Source organism: Chenopodium album, chromosome 12, assembly GCF_948465745.1.
Source record: "Chenopodium album chromosome 12, dcCheAlbu1.1, whole genome shotgun sequence".
NCBI classification, from domain to species: domain Eukaryota; kingdom Viridiplantae; phylum Streptophyta; class Magnoliopsida; order Caryophyllales; family Amaranthaceae; genus Chenopodium; species Chenopodium album.
In genome coordinates, this window is record NC_137845.1 from 8,333,845 (window position 1) to 8,355,016 (window position 21,172).

At 32.6% G+C, this 21,172-nt stretch overlaps 4 protein-coding genes across 4 annotated transcripts; 1 reads left to right on the plus strand and 3 right to left on the minus strand.

Moving 5' to 3' along the window:
- Positions 1 to 664: 664 nt before the first annotated feature.
- LOC145570241 (uncharacterized) lies at positions 665 to 7,291 on the minus strand. The gene is made up of 12 exons (XM_081629274.1): positions 6,833 to 7,291; positions 6,521 to 6,649; positions 5,615 to 5,809; positions 4,874 to 4,921; positions 4,675 to 4,803; positions 3,365 to 3,489; positions 2,407 to 2,517; positions 2,057 to 2,165; positions 1,836 to 1,954; positions 1,485 to 1,638; positions 1,185 to 1,329; positions 665 to 1,076 (listed from the first exon to the last, which is right to left on the minus strand). The coding sequence occupies exons 1-12, from the start codon at positions 6,953 to 6,955 to the stop codon at positions 1,012 to 1,014; spliced, it is 1,452 nt and encodes a 483-aa protein (XP_081485400.1). The 5' UTR covers positions 6,956 to 7,291; the 3' UTR covers positions 665 to 1,011.
- A 3,589-nt stretch (positions 7,292 to 10,880) lies between these two features.
- LOC145570780 (uncharacterized) lies at positions 10,881 to 15,059 on the minus strand. Its single transcript, XM_081629920.1, has 4 exons — positions 14,628 to 15,059; positions 13,235 to 13,883; positions 12,244 to 12,728; positions 10,881 to 11,516 (listed from the first exon to the last, which is right to left on the minus strand). The coding sequence occupies exons 1-4, from the start codon at positions 15,057 to 15,059 to the stop codon at positions 10,881 to 10,883; spliced, it is 2,202 nt and encodes a 733-aa protein (XP_081486046.1).
- Positions 15,060 to 15,467: 408 nt separating this feature from the next.
- On the minus strand, positions 15,468 to 16,104 carry LOC145570781 (uncharacterized). Its single transcript, XM_081629921.1, has 2 exons — positions 15,600 to 16,104; positions 15,468 to 15,481 (listed from the first exon to the last, which is right to left on the minus strand). The coding sequence occupies exons 1-2, from the start codon at positions 16,102 to 16,104 to the stop codon at positions 15,468 to 15,470; spliced, it is 519 nt and encodes a 172-aa protein (XP_081486047.1).
- A 3,227-nt stretch (positions 16,105 to 19,331) lies between these two features.
- LOC145570782 (protein ACCELERATED CELL DEATH 6-like) lies at positions 19,332 to 20,646 on the plus strand. The gene is made up of 2 exons (XM_081629922.1): positions 19,332 to 19,784; positions 20,017 to 20,646. The coding sequence occupies exons 1-2, from the start codon at positions 19,332 to 19,334 to the stop codon at positions 20,644 to 20,646; spliced, it is 1,083 nt and encodes a 360-aa protein (XP_081486048.1).
- The last annotated feature ends 526 nt before the right edge of the window (positions 20,647 to 21,172 follow it).

Sequence of the window (21,172 nt, forward strand, 5' to 3'; positions counted from 1 at the left end):
AGGGGTTGGAAAACTAGTGTTTAAATTATAATCTACCTAATAGGTGTAATGAATTGTAAAATATGATGAATTTGATCACACTAATTTTCTTTCTCATCAACTCCACCCAACCAAAAATTTAAAAAGATAGTAGATAAATTAAATAATATGAAGTATGAGTTGAAAGAAGTAAACTAGTAGTATATCAGGCTGTAGATGCCTTACTCTCGACCTAATTGGATACTACCTTTGTCGTCCTCCTTTGTTTGCTCCATTGGGGTGAATTACCTTTTTAGTTTTTGGTTGAAAAAGACTTGATGAGAAAGAAAAATGGTGGGTGTTAGTGAAGTGGTTGTGAGAGAAAGAGTGTATTTCTTTTTTCTATAACTAAAAGTAATATGGAGCAAACTTAAAAGGACATACTAAAAAGAAAAATGAGGCAAACATAAAGGTAAAGAGTGAGTACAATACAGAAAATCTATGAACCTTTCCATTTTTCTCAATTATTACATTACTTGAAAGAACATATTCAATTATTCACATTGTACGGAATATAATTTATACTTCGGTTTCTCTTCCATTTTAATGATTTTATGATTTTTATCTAGCATCAATGGATCATCCTGCAGGATGAATCATGTACAACCTGATTGTATGAAAAATTCAATATATGTTAACCCAAAAATTTATAGCCCAATAAAGATGCCCATTGTTGTTAAAAATGTTGAACATGTGTTCACTTTCAGATTGTATCGGCACATGTATCAGCAGTATCACCTGCTAAGGTTTACAGAAAACATCTTAAATTATGCCAATAGGCAACAGAGTGGCTAGAATAATACAAGAGATATCAAAATGAGCCGCTTTTCGGTTCTTCTCTTCCTTTTTTCTGTAATAACTCAATAAAGAATGTTTACACAACAACAGAAAGGCATTAACAAGAAGAAGTGAGTGAACAGAGGAGGATGAGACAGTAGCTATTTGTATGTTCTCCAAATTTGCATCTGTCTCTAGCCCGACAATCGTTATTAGCTATCGCCTACGAAATGTTCTTCTGAACCAGCCGTGTCTTTGTGTTTTTTCCTTCATATCCTTGGCTGTACAACCACCAGAAATCATAGTCATGATTAATCATACAAGTAGATATCAAATCTAAAGGCATAAAGTAGCTGATATTCTGGTACAGTAATAGACTCAAGGGTTACCTTGAAGTCTACCAGAACGATATAAAGCTTCTTCTGCTATGGGTCGCCATTCTTCAGCACACGAAAAGTTCATGCCCATGCCAACACTTAGCCCTCTTAATAGATGAACAGTTCGAAGAACAGAAAACAGTTCTTCAGGAAAAGCCTTCAGATACAATCAAACAAGAGAGCAGAACTTTTAGGGGATTTAATTTGTGAAAAAATAAGAAAGAAAAGAGAGATGCAACGTTTATGATAAGAAAAAAAAAAAAGGATTGAAAAACATTTTGGACAAACAATTTAAGCACCAAAATTTAGCACCTCAACAGAAATCTTTTTAATAGAGGATCCCTCAGAGAAAGGTTGCAGCATTGTTACTCCAGGAGGTAGCTTTGTGTCAAACATTGTCTGTGCTAACTTCAACATCTCCTCTTGTTCATTTTCGCATTTACTCAAAGTGTTTATACCAAGCTCCCTAGAAACAGTCAAGAAATATGTCAAGGATAAGAATCAGAGCATCAGATTGATATGGAAGTTTTTCTAACCTAATGTCCGTATATATGGTTTTTAGATTAATTTCAATGAGATAGATTTGTACTTCCTATTTTTGAGAAAAAATAAACCCACGAAGCTCAGAGAAATCAATTAAAAGAATTGTCAGTTTGTAACCACCTATAGCTTTCGATTGCTCTTATAGGATCATTATCAGCCATAGCAAGCACTAGATTTGCATATCCAAGCCTCAGATTCTCTGGGAGGTCTTTTACTTGCCCATAGTCTAGCAATGCAACCTAAATAGTAGCCAAGTTCGATTAACATACGAACAATTCAAAATTAGTCAACATAAAGAGTTCAATGCTTGTAACTTTATAGGCAATTAACCTCTCACTCACCTCAGATGCTTTACATATCAGAATATTTCCAGGATGAGGATCTGCATGGAAAAATCCACTCTTTATTATCATCTGCCCATATGCCACAGCCAAGCTTTTGAGGATATTCCTGCATGCAAAGATGTTTGCACAAACCCAATATAGATCAAACCATGCTAAGTTTTATCGTGCTAACAAAGCTAGAAGTAAAAATTTTGTTGCATTTTCAAAGAGCATGAAAGAATAGAGAGTAAATGAATGTAAAGCTAAATGGATGTATAAACACAAATACACAATCCATTAGCAGTCACAAAGTCACTAGGAAACGGGAAAAATGAGATTGCATACTTCTAAGTGAAAAGTGGGCTTACTGCTTTGCTGCAACCGCAACCCTACCACTAGGGTTGAGGCCTCTTTTGGCCATTTCATCACCAAGTCTCAAAATTGGGATCCCATCAATGTAGTCCATCACCAATACCCTCCTGATTAAAAATAATAATAATAATAATAATAAATATATAAAAAAATCTTAATAGAAATGCTTTAGCTCTACTGCATATAATTTATATTCATCAACATCAACCACACAATTAACCATTAATGTAGACATTATATTTCATTTAAAAGTAGAATTCGTCCACATACTTAAATTATAGGCATCATATTAAAATGTGCAACATTTAAGTATTTTGCACTCGTTTGTTATGATAAAATCAGTAAGAAGGCCAATTTCTCCCTTGTCAAAAAAAAAAAAAAAAAAAAAGAAAAAAAGAAAGAAAAAAAAGAATGCCAATTTCTTGTGAAGTACTCCCTTCGTCCCTTATTTTTTTGCCCCGTATGGCCAATTTCCTTTTTAGGCCGTTCCTTTAATTTTGCCCCGTTCTATTTTTGAACATATGGGACCATATGTTTACTCCCACAACCACCCCATTAACTCCACTACTTTTCTCTCTCGTCATTTTTTCCAACCAAAAAATAAAGTAACATTTCTCTATGGGGCAAAAAATAAGGGACGGAGGGAGTCGTAGGTCAGCCAATGCCTTTTGAAGGGGTATGGATACAGTTGCTCTGTCAATCCAAATCGAGGCACTTCACACATATGTTCTACCCCTAACCCTGCCACATGCTAGAGCCTAATAAGAGGCACTCAAGAATAGGCAAAACAAAAAGTAGTTCTTTGCATATGTTTTCTTTTTCCAGGACTGATAGGATATAGACAAATAAGGCTGTACAATCTACAGCTGTGAAAGAGAGCATATATATGGCTGTGAATGGTTCAATAGTGGATGAGATTTTACCCGCCCATCAAAATCACAACGAGCAGCTTACCTACTGACCAAGTCCTTCATGACTCGTGGTACCAGAACAGGACTCTTCTTGTTATTCTCAAACAGGAATTGCCTGATCTTATCCATCGCAGCAGCCTCTCTTGTAAAGTCAAATTCATTTGCAATCTTATGGAGGAAAAGAAATATATAAATTAAACTTTCCAGTTAGGATCAGGAGCAAACAGAAAAGTTCTTGAAGGTAGCACATGATCAACCCAGAAACCACTAAACATGATTGAGAATGAAGTCAATTGGGAAGTATATAAATTATCACAATAAATTACCTATAATAACCCGGAGTATTTGACAATAATCATGGGGAATTGAATCTAGAAGAGAACTTAGGAAAGGATTTATCATATCCTAAAATCATCAGAAATTGAATCTAGAGGAGAACTTTGGAAAGGATTTAGCATATCCTAAAAAAACAGCTAAAGATACATACATATGAATAAAGTTGTTAAACTAGTCCTGTAGCATCTCTCAATTTATTTCACTTTACCTAACTACATGGAAAGACATGCACACAGAAACCAAATTTTTAACCAACTGAACACATCTCTGTTAAGTTAAAAAATGAATTTGAAGTACTTCCTATGTTCCATAATAATAGCAATTAGCAACACTTGTTTTTTTTAGGAAGTTTCACCTTAATTGCTACATACTTTATATGGATAAGGAGTCTCTGTCTCCCCACATTCCATGGGCTTCTCTCTCTCTCTCTCTCAACCTCTCATCATATGGGCTCCTAAAATCTTGCATTTACTCACCATGTTGCAAATATGGAGCTAAAGAGGGATAATTTGTCCACTGACAACAGTCTGACATACAGGTTACTTGACTGTGCGCAGCATAAACTGATAAAACTCTTCAGATATGGATAAACCATAAAGCATACTTTCTCAAACAGTAATGCAGGAAATCCGTTCATTCTGACCCAATTAAGTTCAACCCTCAAACATGCAATTCATACTTATGAATCATTTTACGATATCGCATATTACACATGGAAAACATGAGATAGAGACTTGTGCACAACATAAACTAAGTGTTTTTTTTTTTTTTTTTTTTTTTGATAAAAGACCAATTTGATGGTATTAAAACAGCCATAAATTTCATAGCCATGTAAACACATGTTTTTGCAAAATAAATCTAATCATGAGTCATGTTGTAGCAGTCTAGCAGGGGCATGAATTACCACAAAAGCACTAATTCCAATGAATGCCTTCATTACAGTTTACTTATTCCCAGCTTTAGGCTTAAAGGATGACAATGAAGATAGGAGAGAAAATAACAAAAATAAAATTTCACCTGTTTCTCCATTTCCTTTGTCACAGAATAGAGATCAAATTTAATATCTGTCTTCTGCATGTATAAAGCAAAAGCTTGCAGATTACGAATATCAGTCATCATCAACTCTTGAACTCCAGGATGTTGGACCTAGAAGATTTTCGAGCATCAGATGCTAGTCACACTATTAAAGCTCCTAGAAAGTATCCAAGTAATCTACCTTAACAACCACATCGCTGGTGTTACCCTTCAACTTTGCACGGTGGACCTAAATTAAAAGAGAATACAAGAAATGCATAAGATTCAGCATGCATGTTCAAGTAAAATAATTTATCAATAAAAACAGCTTAGCTGAATCATAGACATATCTATTTGAGAGCAAGTCATGGTGCAGAAACCAGACCTATATACTATGTTGACAAGTTATGTCTATTGATACAGTGCTCTCAACAATCATAACAGCCAAAGTAGTCCACAGTAAGCAAAAAACACACTTATTCCCAACACAAGCCTTAAATATTTGCAAGCAGTATAGCCTGAAATTTTTTCACATACTAGTACTCACATTAATAAAGGTAAGATCACTAGGACTCTAGGAGACAATAAATACTATACTCAGGTTGAAGAGTAGACTGAAGTGGCATTCAAGCAGAATGACATTCATTCTTAATTTCTGGATAAAACATTACAAACGATCCTGAGTGTGATAAAATATCCCTTAGTTCCATAGGGTTTTCAGATTAATGACCCTGTAGACAAGTCTAAATCTTAATGGGGGAAAACTGAACCTTTAAAATTCTTAGTAATATGCAAACACAGAAGGACCTTATAGCAAATCTATCAGAGAAACATAGAATAACAAAATACATCTTGTCAAGAACATGTCCAACTTAAAAGTATCAACATAACAACGAGATAAGTCAAAGGAAAGACTTCAGAATCTGCAATGTAGAAGACATACCTGTGCAATGGAAGCAGAACCAAGAGGATTTTCATCAAATACATCAAACATTTCTCCAACGCTTTTTCCTAACACCTTCTCTAACACATGCTGAACAGTCTCATAAGGTGTGGGGGGAGCTTGATCACAAAGAGTCACCAGCCGTCGCACCCATGCAGCAGGGGCCAAATCCGGTTTCCCAACAATTTGAGCAATCTAATCAAACCCTCATCACCAAAAGCATTCAGAATATAAACTTTAGTCATTTATCAAATATACAGGCCAATATATTCCCTACACATCACAATAACCTCGATACGATATTGAACGAAATTTATCAACTATAGCAATAATGGGACACAATCCAGTACAGAATCCATTCTTTAAAGTAAACCATTTTAAATTATACAAATTTAGATGCAAGATTAAGATTTTACTTTAGTTACCAATGTCCATTGGAATTATAGATTAATAAAAATGCCAAGATGCCATTTCAATAGAGAAATAACTGATAATGTAAAAGATAGCAAATTTTCAACATAAAGTTTCAACCCATAGAAGACTTTACAATATTGAACACAACTATCAGCTCATAGCTCAACTATAGAAATGGTGGGACACAATCCAATAAATACAAACCATTCTTAAAAGCCATCCAACTAACCGCTTTAAATTACAATAATTTACATGCAAGATTATAATTTTACTCCAAAGGAACAAATGCCCATTGAAAAATATAGATTAATGAAGGGCACACCACTTTATTAGAAAACAAAAAGGCAACAAATATTCAACATAAATTATCAAAAACTTTTTCTAAGCTTGTCCATATATTAATGCAAATTTCAATGTTTATGGACATTCAATTAAACCCACCAAAAATCAAGAAAAAAACTGCATTAAAAAAAAATGAGAAACTTTAAATACCTTAAGAAAGAACCCACCAAGATCATAGCACATATTGTAAATCTTATCAGCAGCAATCTCATGTTGCCTTTCCCACATTTCCTCTTGCTTCTTTGCATCTTTCACAAAACTCACTTGAACTTGAAACACCTAAAAATTCACACCAAAATTCAATAAAAAACAACAAAATTGGAATTAAACCCATTTTAGACTACAACCCAGAACCATAATTATGCAAATAATCTTAAATTAAAACCAATTAAAAATTGGAAAAAACCCAAACCCACAAAATCGAAACAAAGCAACAAAAATATAGAAGACCAGAAATTAAACCTTATAACCAGTATAGATTTCAGCAGTACGAGCCCAGAATTGAAGAGAACGATGCCATGGTCTTAATTGAGCAGATAGTTTATCTCGAAATTCATCAAATTGTGGAGCAGGAAAAAGAGGCATTTTTTGCTCTTTCCTGAGTGTTCAAAGTGAATCTGAAACAATAGTATATTCAGTTTTTTAAATTTTTTTTTGGATGAACAGTTGCCGCACGTTTAAGTACTTAGTTTCAGTGTTGTGTACTTGCGTTGCTCTATTCTTAATGGTTCTGAATCTTCTGATACTGAAATAATGAATGAGGAATGAAGAGGATTAAGTGATCAACTAATGCCAGAAAAATGATGCTTAGAAAATTGTGGCTTAAAACAAGGTCATGTAAATTGCATTGCGGATGTTGCTTCCGGCTTCCGCAACTGTACTTTTTGTAAACTAAGTATGTGCTAACAACGCTCACCCGCATGGGCCCGTAAGGTTTAGAGAGAAAATTTGCATCTCACAATCAAGAAGTTAGATATGCATTGGGTGAGACTTCCTTTACCTTTTTCTTACTTTCAAAGTGTCGAGTTTGATAGGGCTCTATTCTTTACCAACCAAAAATGCAAATGTAGGGACCCATAATTTCATCAGATGAGGAAATATTTTTTTAGTAGAATTATGGGCTTAAAGCCTAATGTTGATGGTAAAGTGTCAAATTGGCCCATTAGTTGGTTTGGGTTGGATTTGGTGAATTCGAATTTGAGACATGTTTAAGGATAAGGTCAATTTGGGATTTTGGATTATGTTGGGTTATTTAAAGTCGAGTCAATTTTTGACACTTATCTAGAGTATCGGATCAATTTCAAAAAAAATATTTTTCTTTTATTTTTGGTATAATCTAATTTCTTACAATAGTTAGGAAAATAGTTGCATGTGCTCTTGAAGTTCTTGAATGCATGCAGCAGGATTAATTTATTATTACAAGATAATATTATCATTAACATGTATGTTTCATATACATTGAATGTTTAGTAGCAGTGTTTCTTCACAGTGTTAAATGGTCTATCTCTACTAAAATGTGTTCGTTCTATTGCAATATTACAATATGTTTGAACTAACATCGTCTAAACTCTAAACCTTAATCACAAATCCTTGATTAGTGAGAATTAACTTGGCTCCATTTCTTGGTTTTGGTTTACAACATCAGTGTATTTATGAGCCATTGCTGCATACCAATTTTTGATTTTTGCACATAATAATTTTCAAGCAAATTGCAAAAACATCCAAACAAAATAATGTATAATATTTTGGAATGGAAAAATTAAGTTGATGATGAGATATTTGTGGAATAGCAACATATATAAATGATGCTAAGAGAATAGGAGCAATGTTACACTGAAATTAAGTATATATCTTTATTGAATTAATTATGCTTGTTGTCAGTAGCCATAATGATCCACAGACAAAATAAAACCGGCAACATCATGGACATACATATTAATTGGTAACCCATCTGACATCATAAAAACCTAAATGCAGGTCTTTCAATTAAAACTAGTGTACAAATTATCAACGAGTCTAATAGGGTTTAGGAACCACGCACAAAAGTTGATGTAATGTTAGGGTTGGTAAGTAGTGCACATTGGAAGCAAATTAAAGATGTGGAGACTGATAAAATAATTTGGAGAAAGATAAAGGAGGCAAAATAATTTAAGAGTAAAGAAATGGACACAACATTTAACGTGGAAAGTAAAAAAAATCCACGGCGACGAGCACCAAATTAATCCACTATATGAAAAATAAGAGTGTACAAGAACTCTTCTTGAAAGGGTGATTAGTACAGTACAGGCAAACTCCCAACATAGAAACTCAAAAAGGAGTATTATATTACAAATAATAGGGAATAGTGGATTTATAGAGAAGGTAAATAGGTAGAAAATTATAAGGAGGTGAGATAAGTAGAAAGGCTTGTGTATAGGTATGGCTTCTTGTGTGTGTATCACGAATGAATGCCTATGACCTATATTTATAGTTGAAGATGGAGCATGGAAGAAAGGGCCGGAAGATACTAGAAAACGCCTTCATCATTCTTGTATCCATGATATTCTAGAAAATTCACGAACTATGTTTCTAGTTAATTCTAATAATGTCAAGAATTCTCTGGATCATTTTAGTGACTTGCATGATACAAGCTAGTTGAAGAATTTAAAGAAAAAGAAGCAATACCAACCATGTTTGTATCTAAAAACTTCTAAAACATGAACAAATACTCCATCAAATAGTGGGCCTAAAATTTGGGCCACACCCAACATGTGAAATGTTAGTTATTGTGGTAAAGAAGAACAACTACTAATCTACTATAGTCTTGCTTCTTACCACAATAACTAACATTGTACCAATAAACACGGTAAATAATTTTGTACACCATTGCCGGTAAATTGTTCTAGGAAAAATTACATATAGTATAAAAAAATATTAACAGTCAACTTCATTGCTTATCCTTAGTTTGTATATTAATTGCCCGTAAATGATATCAATAGTTTGATTATTGTTTGGGTGCACGTAATACACTAAAAGTTGCTATCTCAGTCTAACTTTTATATACGAGGAAAATTATTATTATTTAATTTGTGACTTATTAATGGAATCCTTCATCAAATAATTACTAGAATCAACGTCAACATAAGTTGTGACAATCAAATTAATTATTGTTATAAGTAGTATTAACCAATATGAGGAAATAACGTGTTAAGTTATAAGGATTTTTTCTTATCCATCAATTTTATTAGGGGCGATAAAAAACATTAAAATAAAGTCAAATTACATGCATGCCGACGTGCGCATTATATCATTTATAAATATGAATGTGATATCATATATGACGAGGTACAAGTACAACAAACTAATAACAAAAGAAATCAACAATGTAATATATACATTTAATTATCTTATCTACACATGTTTAACATTCTCTTATACATTTATCAACTACTCTCATGGATGAACAACTTAGTTGATTAAAGTTTTAAAAGGTGATATTCAAGACTTGAGACTAAATCTGGCCGTCTAATCATATGTCATTATGACCTTTTCTACTCAACTTCGTAATAACTACCTTTTCTAAACCTGATTAGTTTTAAAAAATTGTAACTTTATTTTGTCTATTTTGCTTTGCTAATATATTTTGTGTCGAAACAAATTCGTCAGATTGTCTTTTACAAGGTTTTGTTAGTATACTTGTGTTTTTCTCACTAGATCGAGCTGATAAGATGTACATGCCTCTAAAATTTAGGTTGCTCGTGTTAAATCGCTATGCGAAGCATGCATGTTATTATTATTTTTATTTTTAATTAAGGGTTTTCTTCTTTAGATACTCGTCGTGCTGGAATTCTTGGAGGAATCCTACATCACCTTTCATGGCTATATTCTCCATTATGCATGCATGGCTAGCTAGCTTAATTAATCTATATACTTCGTATTGTTTCGTATTGTTATTAGACTTTGACTTATATTCATAATATCATATATATGATCTAGTAATATTCTAGCTTATATTAGGTGTTGAACTATGTAAATGTTGCACTGAAATTATTAAAGACTTTGAAGTCCATATTTTGTTTTTTTTTCTTTGATGAGTAGTAAGATAAATCAAACCGTAGCACGTTACGACTAAAAAGCTTTATTTAATAATTACACGAAGTTGACGAAATTATATTATATTGAGTAGGTCTTATAGTGATCTTATATTGATTTGATCACTTGAAATTTATTGAAAGTAGTTGGGTTGAGGAGCTGAGCTTGCCATCCGTAATAAAAGTAATTTCTTGTATACTAGTGTTTATCCAGCTGTAAGCCTATTGTAAACTTTATCATATCGTTCATTTTTTAAAATATTCTTAAGAAAATAAGTTTGTACTCCATCATAATGTTCCGTCAAAATAACTTCATTAAATAAAAACAATTTCACTCTATAATTTAAATAAAACACTCGTCTTATTGAATTGATTGAAAAGGCAAACTTTGTTACAGTTGAAGAGCAATACAATACATCATGTCTACACAAACTTGTTACTTAAACATTAAAAATGGAACCTTGGCGAGGCAATTGTAGATCAGCACCTACTATAGCTCGATTGCTTGAGTTCGTTTTTGAACGCGATACACAAGAAGAGCACAAAAACTTGTATACAAAAATCACAATAGCATTTTTAGAAGGAATAAGCACATTGATGATGATATCTTTGTAAACTAGCAAAATAAGCAAAGTGCATAGACCCAAAGTAACGTAAGCCATCCAGGCTTTAACCGGCAAGGTAGTTGCACACAAACCCGCCATGAATGTCAAAAGAGTTGTGCAAAATGATGCTAGGACCAATGTTACACTGAAATCGAGTATCATCACTGAATTCTTCCTATTGTTTGTAGCCATGACCCAAAGGAGACAGCATAAAACCATCATTGATAAGCACATTGCTAATATGTCTAGTACCATAAAAAACTGAAACTCTATGCTTTCTATTAGAACGGGTGTCCCAATATTTTCGAGTAGCCCACCAGGAACGGTGAATGCTGTTGTGAATGTTATCGTTGTCAAAAGAGCCGCTATAATACCTATTGTGTTCACATAGGTTTTCATCTCTCTTGAAGGAATGCCCCATGTGCTAAGTACACCTATCATTTCTTTTTCATCCAGAATGCTCTTCTTAATCTGAACGATAAAGACATGAAATTCAATTAATTACAAAGTAAAAAATAATGGATAGGAACTGTACTCAATTAATACTGTCTCATTATATCGATCGTATAAACATTCTTATCTTTTTATAAATTGCAATTGTTTGACTAGCCAGTGGCGTATCCGAGATAGAATATAATTCACATATAGGGTGTGCACAATTATGTACTTAATAGACAATGATCCTAACATGTTTGCATAAACAATCAAATTAAAAAATATTGTAGTCAGCAAAAATAATGGTTGGGAAAAAAGGTTTCACAATGGATTCAAACTCTAGATTAGAGTGACAATTAAGAAAGCTTAAGGGAAACCTGGACAACCAGCTAGCTTAGCTACACTTAATTGTTTGCATGCAATGCCATAATGTTGCTATATACTTCGTATCTTATTTTAATGAACATGCTTGCATACCTTTAGTGTTAGCTGTATCCGCCCTTGTGACTAGCGTATTTACTAAGACTGTACACAAATTAACTACTCCTTTTCTCCCCTTTTTTTGTACCATGGCCCCCCTTTAACCTTCCTTATCTTTTTTTTAAATAATATATTAATAAAATTTGTAGACAAAGCTTATATACGAATAATTTAAAAATCAAACTGTTGCAATATTATTGAAAATGGATAATGTATGTCTGTATATAAGAAAAACAAGGAACATATATGTAAGGCAACACAACTTAAAAAAGGAAGCACTTACTTTGGAAGGAAGACTGGGTAATTCTGCTATTAGATCGTTGGGAGTTTTACCAGCTTTATTATGTATTTCTAGAAGTTTCGACACCCATTCAACCTTCACCTTAGACGACTTACGTTCTTCTTTCCAAAACTCAAGGAAAAACAGTACGAGGTCGAACCGGTTATCTATGATTGCCAGATGCAATGGTGTGTTTCCATTCGAGTCCTTTGATTCTAACAGATCTCTTAATTCCTTATCTTGAAAAAGGCGAGCAAAATAGTATTCTGATGGATGTTTTACAATCAGGTGCCCGTATGTTTGGCAATTCTCGTCACCGGATTTTGCTGCTTCCGGAGAAGCTTTACATAACACTGCAGCTGCGGAATAGTTACCAGCTTTTATTGCTCTTAGTAAGGGTGTGAGACCATTCTTGTCGAGCGAATAGGCCGCTTGGACATTAGCATCCACCATCGCCTTAATGTCTTCTCGCTTAAATTGCTCTATGCCTTAAACAAAATAATGACATCAAACTTCTTCTGTTACAAATTAGATGACACATTTTGACTTTTGACACTATTTACAAACTCTTTTTTTAGCTAGGCTTTGTGATTTATAGATAGAAATATTGTCATGTCATGTTAGGTCTTGTTAGATTCATCTTAATGTATATTTTCAAAATATTAACTTTTAATAATTTTACTATAATTGATAATTGGAGATACTTATAAATGAATTCTTGTATAGACAAATATAATAAAATAAATGTATCATGAAGGAAGTATGAAATAACTAAGCTTACAATAAGAACCCATGTAAATTTGAATGTAAAAGAATAACGTACTACTCTTTTCTTGTTTGACTCATTTAATTTACTGGATGTCAGTGCAAGATATCAAATTTATTTTTTCTAAAATTGAAATTAAGTAACTATTTATATCGTGAAAATATTAGAAGTAACTAATGAATAATGAGACGAACATTATGAAATGAATCAAGTACTGTATGTAGTTACCTATTGGACGGCAAGCGAATAGATGAAGAGGCGTCTCTTTATTTTTATTAACCACACTAACCGATTTTTGATCATATGTTAACAATAATTTCACCAAATTAATGTTATTATTCGATTTGAGGGCCTCATGGAGAGCCGTATTACCATCCTCATTCTGCACCAACCATGGCGAGTCGAAACGAACTCCCTCAACGCTAGCGTCGTTTTCAAGTTTAAGAATACACTGATTGCACTTCTCTAGCAACAATGGCAAAAGATTTGATCGCCACAATGTTGAGAAAACATAGTCGGGGTTACCATCATTATCATTATGTCGCGCATTATCTTGATCTCCTGAAGCAACATAGATTGTGGTATCAGGATGATTTCGCACAAGGATATGAATCGGAGTGTCTCCTTTACTGTCTGTTTGACGAATAAGTGATGGAAAGCTTTCAAGTGCTTCTTCGACGAAATTCACAAAGTCGTCTAGCATTACACGGCTTTCCTTCTTAATCAACATTATTCTGTGAAGGATGTTTTTTCCTTTTGAATCTTGTGAGAGTAAGAAATCCATTCCTAATTTGCTCATTCTTTCCCTTAGAATGATTACGTTTGCTTTGTCTGTTGCTTCAATTTCTTCCCTCGTCAATATTCGTTTTCTCAGCATCTGCATCATTAATTACTTAAGTTTAGGTGCTCTACGTTCACTTCACCTTAAATAAATAATATTAAGTAAAGATGATTTCAGTTAAATAAAAAAAATTTCAATTCAGCACAACAAATTAAAAATAAAGTGAAGTGAACAAGACCTTATTATAATTTTCTATATATATGCTGAATACTACCTCCGTTTTTATTTGGTTGACATGTTTTGACTTTAGCACTATTCACATATTTCCCTTTGACCGTGTTTTGTGCTTTATACGTAATGAAAAATATAGTCGTGTGAGATCTTGTTAGATTCATCACATTATATACTTTCAAATATCAACTTTTCATAATTTTTATTTATCGATAATTAAAGATATTAATGATTGAATAAGTGTATTGGCAAACGTGACTAAAAAAACGTGTCAACTAAAAAGAAACGGAGGAAGTATTTTACAATGGTTATTTGAAATATAAATATCATAACTAGAACAAATATGTTCAAATATTATTCTGTGTATATCACTCTACTATTAGAAAGTGCTAGTTGCTACTATCCACCAACATTGCAAGAATTATTTACTCCATTTGTTCCAAAATAAATATATCGGTTGACTTTTTATATTATTCACATATACACTTTGAGCATTATTTTTTACTAAATTAATGTATAAAATATAGCATAAATAAAAAATGTGCAAATTAGACTGATGCCTTGCTTTATTTTGGAACAGGAGGAGTAACAATAATGAATATTTCATACCTGAAGCACATCTTGTTGTTGTATAGCAGAAGCCGCTGAGATACCTTCCATATTATTGATATTGAGTTTCGCCGAGGATTCAAGTAAAAATCGCACCATATTTATGTCCATATTCTTCGCAGCAACATGTAATGGTGTATTTCCATGGTGATCCTGATGATTTCTCAAGGCATAAATCTCCTTACGATTAAGCAAATTTAATGTTTCATGGTAGTTTGGGATTTTATTGATCAAAAGGTGTAAGATGGACTTGCCGGTATTATCACACACCTCCGCAGATTGCGGGCAATTATCAAGTATTAACTTTGTAAACTTTAGATTATAAGGTGTGATGAGGGTTGCTACTCTATGAAGAGGAGTCAATCCTTTTGCATCAGGAAAACAAGTAACGTTACTCGCTTTCTCAACTAGAAGTTTTATCATAACTGACATATCTTCTTGCGGTGCTGATCGGATTGTTAGAGCTGCTCCTCCTTCGTGTAGTGGTTGTTGCACTCTAGCCATTATCGATTCACTCACAGCTAGATAAACGCAAATGTACACAACACAAATTAGCTTCAAAAAAGTTTCAAAATAAGAGCTTCTTAATAATTTTTAGATATTTTGTTTACTTCCTCCGTGTTTAAATTGTTAGTAGATTATCTCAACCAAAAGCTTAAACTGGTGGTTGAGTCCTAGGAATATGTTTTATACTCTATCACGCCCCTTCACACGAGAGACCGTTGGGCTTAAAGTGTGGATGCAACATGAGCCCTGCTCATACTCTCTATGAAATATTCCACTTGAAAGTGGGAGTGGATGAAATTTAAACCCGTGACCTGATACCACATTAGCTTAAGCTCATGTTTTATACTCTATCATAAATAAATGAAACTTGTCATGCTTACACAAAATTTTGAAAATGATATACATAAACAATCGCCTATTCAATCAATAACAAATAAACAAAGGGAGAATATATAAGTAACTTACTATAATTAACATGTTGTTTGATTGCAAGATGAAGTGGTGCTTCCTTTGACTTGTTGACGATACAAGCTAAAGAAGGATCTTTCTCCAACAAAAATTTACCAATATTAACATTCTCATGGATAATAGCAACATGAAGAGGAGTATTTCCTCTAAAGTTTTGGACTTTCCAAGGCTTCTGACCTACATACCCTTCAATCCTCTCTTCTATATAATCATAAAGTAAGCTCATTATCAATAAATTACCTACCTCAGCAGCAATATGAAGAGGGTTGTTTTCTTTGGAATTCCCACTAATTATTTCACTTATTGTAAATTTTTCTAGACATGCTTCTATGAAATCATGTTGTTCGTGTCGAATTGCTATGTGAATGATGTTATTTTTTTCGTAGGTTTTCCTAAGGAAATACTCATTACTCTTGCCTTCTCCAAGGAACTCTACATCACCATTCGCGGCTGCCAAGTAGAGCTCCTTCTCCATTTCTACTGCCTCTGAAGAAGTTTCCATGGTTTCTTATTTTTTTTTTTTTCGAACTTGTCGTAATTTTGGGGTGTTTTTTAGGTTGATCTATTGGTTTATTGATTAAGGTAATTTATAGGCTCCAATCTTGCAGGAGTAAATAATTTAATGTAACAAATTAAATTAATTAAAGACTCAACGTTTACGTACATGTTATTGATAACAAATTTACAACAACCGATTAATTAGACTATAAGCAACCCAAGCTAAATTATGTAGTATTAGACTTATTACTAATAGTTGCAATCTGGCAATTGTAGTGTAGTATTGTTAATTAAATGATTAATTGACGAGGTAAATTAAATAGGATTATTTTATTAGTAAGTTGTTTGTTGTTTATTTAGAATTAAAAGCAGATGTTATTGCTAAAAGGACAAAAAAAAAAAAAAAAAAAAAAATTAGATAATGAAGTGTAACTTGTCAGCCCCCAAAGTCACTACTTGTAAGTTGTATTTTACTTGTGTTATGTGTCTAGAAAGCTTTTATATTGTAGAAGATTTAACTTAACAACTTTGTCAATAATAAAAAAAATGTAAATACTCATCTACGAAATACTTCCTTCATCTTTAAAAGTTTCATCTCATTCTTTTTCAATAAATAAAATAAAAAAATAAAAATAAAAAGTTTATCTCATTCATTTGGCAGAATATATTTCTCAAAAAAGAGTCAAACCATGAATAGTTTTAAGAAACGAAAGAAGTACTTCCTATTCATTTGGCAGAATATATTTCTCAAAAAAGAGTCAAACCATGAATAGTTTTAAGAAATGAAAGAAGTACTCTATTCATTTGGCAGAATATATTTCTCAAAAAAGAGTCAAACCATGAATAGTTTTAAGAAACGAAAGAAGTGCTTCCTACTTTTACGAGACTCTTTAACTTCTATATATTACTTAGAAAAATACAATCATGCAAAAACTTGTTAGATTAAATTATATATTAAAAAAAATATATATATCAACTTTTTTTCCTAATAAAATTATTTACTATAGAAAAAGTTATAGGTTGAGTACATATATTGACAAGCATGATATTCAAACCTTACAAGCAAGTATTTAAAAAGGATTCCTCAAATCAAAATATGACGAAAGGCAAAAGGGTCAGCATGATGTGATACACACCTTCACATACAAGTAAAATAGATTAAACCAACATCTCTCCTCAATACCTATCCAGTTTCTATATTATTTAAGCACACATGATCCAAATAAATCTCACTTGATAAAAATTGGTAATTTAGTAATCACTTAGTCAACTTCATCTTCTTAACAAAAATTATTGCGGGAGTATTGATATTTAATCATATAGAGCTTTGAGCCAATGCGGATCGGACCTCGTGAGCCCTAGATAAAGTCTGGGTAAGTCTTTTTTATTATGGTAAAAGTCAGAGATACTAGATCATGCGATGGAAATGCGGAAGTAGTAGTATAAATGGATGTTAGTCAAGATGAACAATATAAGAGGGGGGTGAATTGTATTTAAGTTCCTAGTGACTATTTTTGCGGAATTATAAAACAATGCATCACACAGATTTTACGAGGAAACCTTCCAGGGCCCAAGTGGAAGTAAAATCTCGACCCTATCTTAGGGATTTCAACCACAAACAACTTCACTATAATAGGGCAAACACCAAGTTACAACCTACTATAATTAGACCTTTACTCACAAGTTCCAGAATGAACTTGCTACACAGTAGGACCCTATCCTACCCAATCTAAGCACCACACTTAGATTCACTCGTACTCCCAAAGTACATAAACTCTCAGCTTCACACTAGAAGCTTACACAAACTGTATGTAAATATTAAACACACAAACACCCAAATAACCCAACCAATACAAATGATGAAATCTAGTATATGATAGACAAGCTATGCACGAAATCCGAAACTAATATGACAAGGTTTGAAGCTTGGTAAACTTACTCAATTAAAGCTCTGTGATTTCTCCACGCATAAACTCACAAAAACCTAAAACAATTCAATCTCTACTATTTATACAAGTACAACTTGTATAGCAAGTAGGTTTTCTAAAAGATAAAGAAGTTAACTTGCCTTATCTTAAAAACACGGTTTAAATAAATCTTCTTTGGAGAAAATCTTTTCCGGAAAAATAAGATAGAAAGAGAAATCTTAAAAAGAATAAAATCTTTTTAAAACTGATTATAAAAAACAAATTTTAAATAAAGTCTTTTCATAAAATCTATCTTTTTATCTTTTCCAACTTTATCTTTATTTACCAAGCAACTTGTCACGCTTCTAATAAATTTCGTGCATAACCTACTTAACATATTTAACAATAATCTAGAAGATAAAATCTTAACTAAATAATATTGCTGCGCCATATTCTGCATAAGTAGGTTACTTGGGCTTCACGCAGACTAAGTTCCTAAAGGAACTCACTGTCTTCACTCGCAGTCCAGGCTGACACCTCAGCATGCTGTCTTCAAGTTCCTATTAGGGAACTTAGTTCTTGTTAGAGAACTTTTCTTCTTCTTGATTTAACTTTCTCTTTAAAGACTTCTTTATGTCTTCTTAGCTCAAGTTACTTCTTCTATCACCAATATCAATTTCACCTAAACTAATCAAATACTTAAAAACCTTTATTAGTTGAGTTTGCTTTAGTTTAAGTTCATCATCATCAAAACCTTTAAGTTTCAACAATGGAGCCGCATGATAAGATTAAGGAAATTGACTATAGTATACAACGTCATAATAAATTATTGAGTATTAAGTAATACTCCCTCTGTCTCATAATATAGTTTTTATTGTGTTTTTGTCACAATATTTAAAAAATGGGGGGAGATGTGGAAAAAATTCATTAAAAAAAGAAAAAAGCTGGACAAAAGTTAAACAAAAAAATAAAATAAGTGGATAATTTAAGGGGAAAAAAAGTGAAAAGTACAGTAGACAAAAGTTAGAGAGAGAAAGTAAAAAAAAATTACAATGCAAGTGGATAATTTAAGGGTAAATTAGAAAGTTCAATGAATAAAGTTAAAAAAATGAGGATAAAATGATCTTTAAATACTATCCAAAAATAGAAATATTAAAAGCGTCAATTAGTGTCTTTTAATACAAAACAAGTATGTTCTTCTGTAATTTTCCAATATTCTTTAATTTCCCTTTGATCTCTCATCGATCTCTATTATAATTTCAACAATTAATATGTTTGTTATTCGTAAATCATAGAGCAAATTACACAAGAAGACATAAATGAAATGGTGAGTACAAATTATGAAGCAGCCAAATCAAAAGATCAAGATGGTCTCACCCCCTTACTAAGAGCATTTAAAGCTGGTAACTACAAAGTAGCCGCAATGCTATGCTATGCATCTCCAAAAGCAGCAGAAATCGGCGACTCGAACAATGACCAGACATACGGGCACTTGCTTGTAAAAGATCAACCAGAAAAATACTTCTCCCGCTTATTTCAAGATAAGGAGTTAAGAGGTCTGTTAGAATTGAAGGACAAAAACGGAAACACACCGTTGCATCTGGTAATCATAGAAGAGCGTTTTGACCTTGTAAGAGTTTTTCTTAACTTTCGGAAAGATGAACGTAAGTCATCGAAGGACGAAAATCAATGGCTATTGAATCTTTTAGAAATATCAAACGTAGTTGGTGTAACCCCCAGCGACCTAATTGGAGAACTACCTAATCTTCCTAACGATGTAAGTACTACTAATTTAATTACCTTATAATTGATAATTAATATCCAGTACGTACATATATATGTACTTCCTCCGTTCATTTTTAGTTGTAACAATTTGATAAAAAAAACTCACAATTTTAGGCAAATTGTATGTTGCAGCTAAAAGGGAACAGATGAAGTGAAAAATTACGTCATATTCAAAAGTCATGAACTCTAACTAATGTTTTATTTTTCTTACCTTTATTCTTCAGATTGAAAAATTCATTATGGATGATACTAGAATGATGGGTATACGTAGCGCGTGGGGCATTCCAAAGAAGCAGTTGAATAGCTACATGAACTCGATGAACGTCATCGCTGCTCTTTTGACAACAATAACATTCACAGCAGCATTTCAAGTTCCGGGTGGACTAGTCCAAGATAAAGGAACTCCTCAAATGATAGGAGACATAGCATTTCAAGTGTTTATGATTGCGGATGTACTAGCAATGTGCCTATCAATGATGGTCTTATTCTGTCTCCTTTGGATCATGGCTACTAACAATAAGCGCAATTCAGTTATGATACAAGACTTCAGTGTATCGTTACTCATCGTAGCATTCTTTGCAACTCTTTTGGCTTTCATGACGGGAGTTTATGCAACAACATACAACGTCAAACGTTGGATTGCTATCGCGACTTTGATAATATGCTCTTTGCTGTTGGTGCTAGTACAAAGATGCATCGTCCTCAAGCTGTTCATTTTAATTAGCAAAGCAATACTTATATTTGATAGGATGGTTTTATACCCAGCTACAAAACCATTCGTTGAACGTGTTAAATCTAATGTATCATCGTTCAGAGGCCGCAAAGTTCCGGACATAGAGAGTAGCAGCAAATGATTTGATTGATTGTTTGTTTGTTAGTTTTTACGTTACTATAATTTTTTTTTTTTTTTTTTTTTTTTTTTTTTTTTTTTTTTGTAGTTAATCCTATTTCTTTATCACATTTTCTTTTCTTTTAATTGTAACGGGTAGAGGAAAGATGTATGGTATTTTAAGGTCTAGAGAAAAATAGGGAAAGATTTATAGAGAAAATTTCATATGATGAGGTGCGAGGTAGAAAGCATCACTGTCTAAAATTAAAAAAAATGTTGCAATTAATTTATAACTGTTTAAAAAGTTGAGATTAAAAGAGAATTGATAAAGTATCATATCTTTTAACTAAATTATTAAGGCAAAATTGTCAACACAAAAAAAAAAAAAAAAAAAAAAAAAAAAAAAAAAAAAAACTACTATTAAAGTCAATTTGTGATCTAGCACTTTTTTTTTTTTTTTTTTTATAAATATTTTAGTCAAATTAAATAATAAAAAAGTTAACGTCGGAAAATGGTCAAATGACCATCCTCACAACCCAAACATGATATAA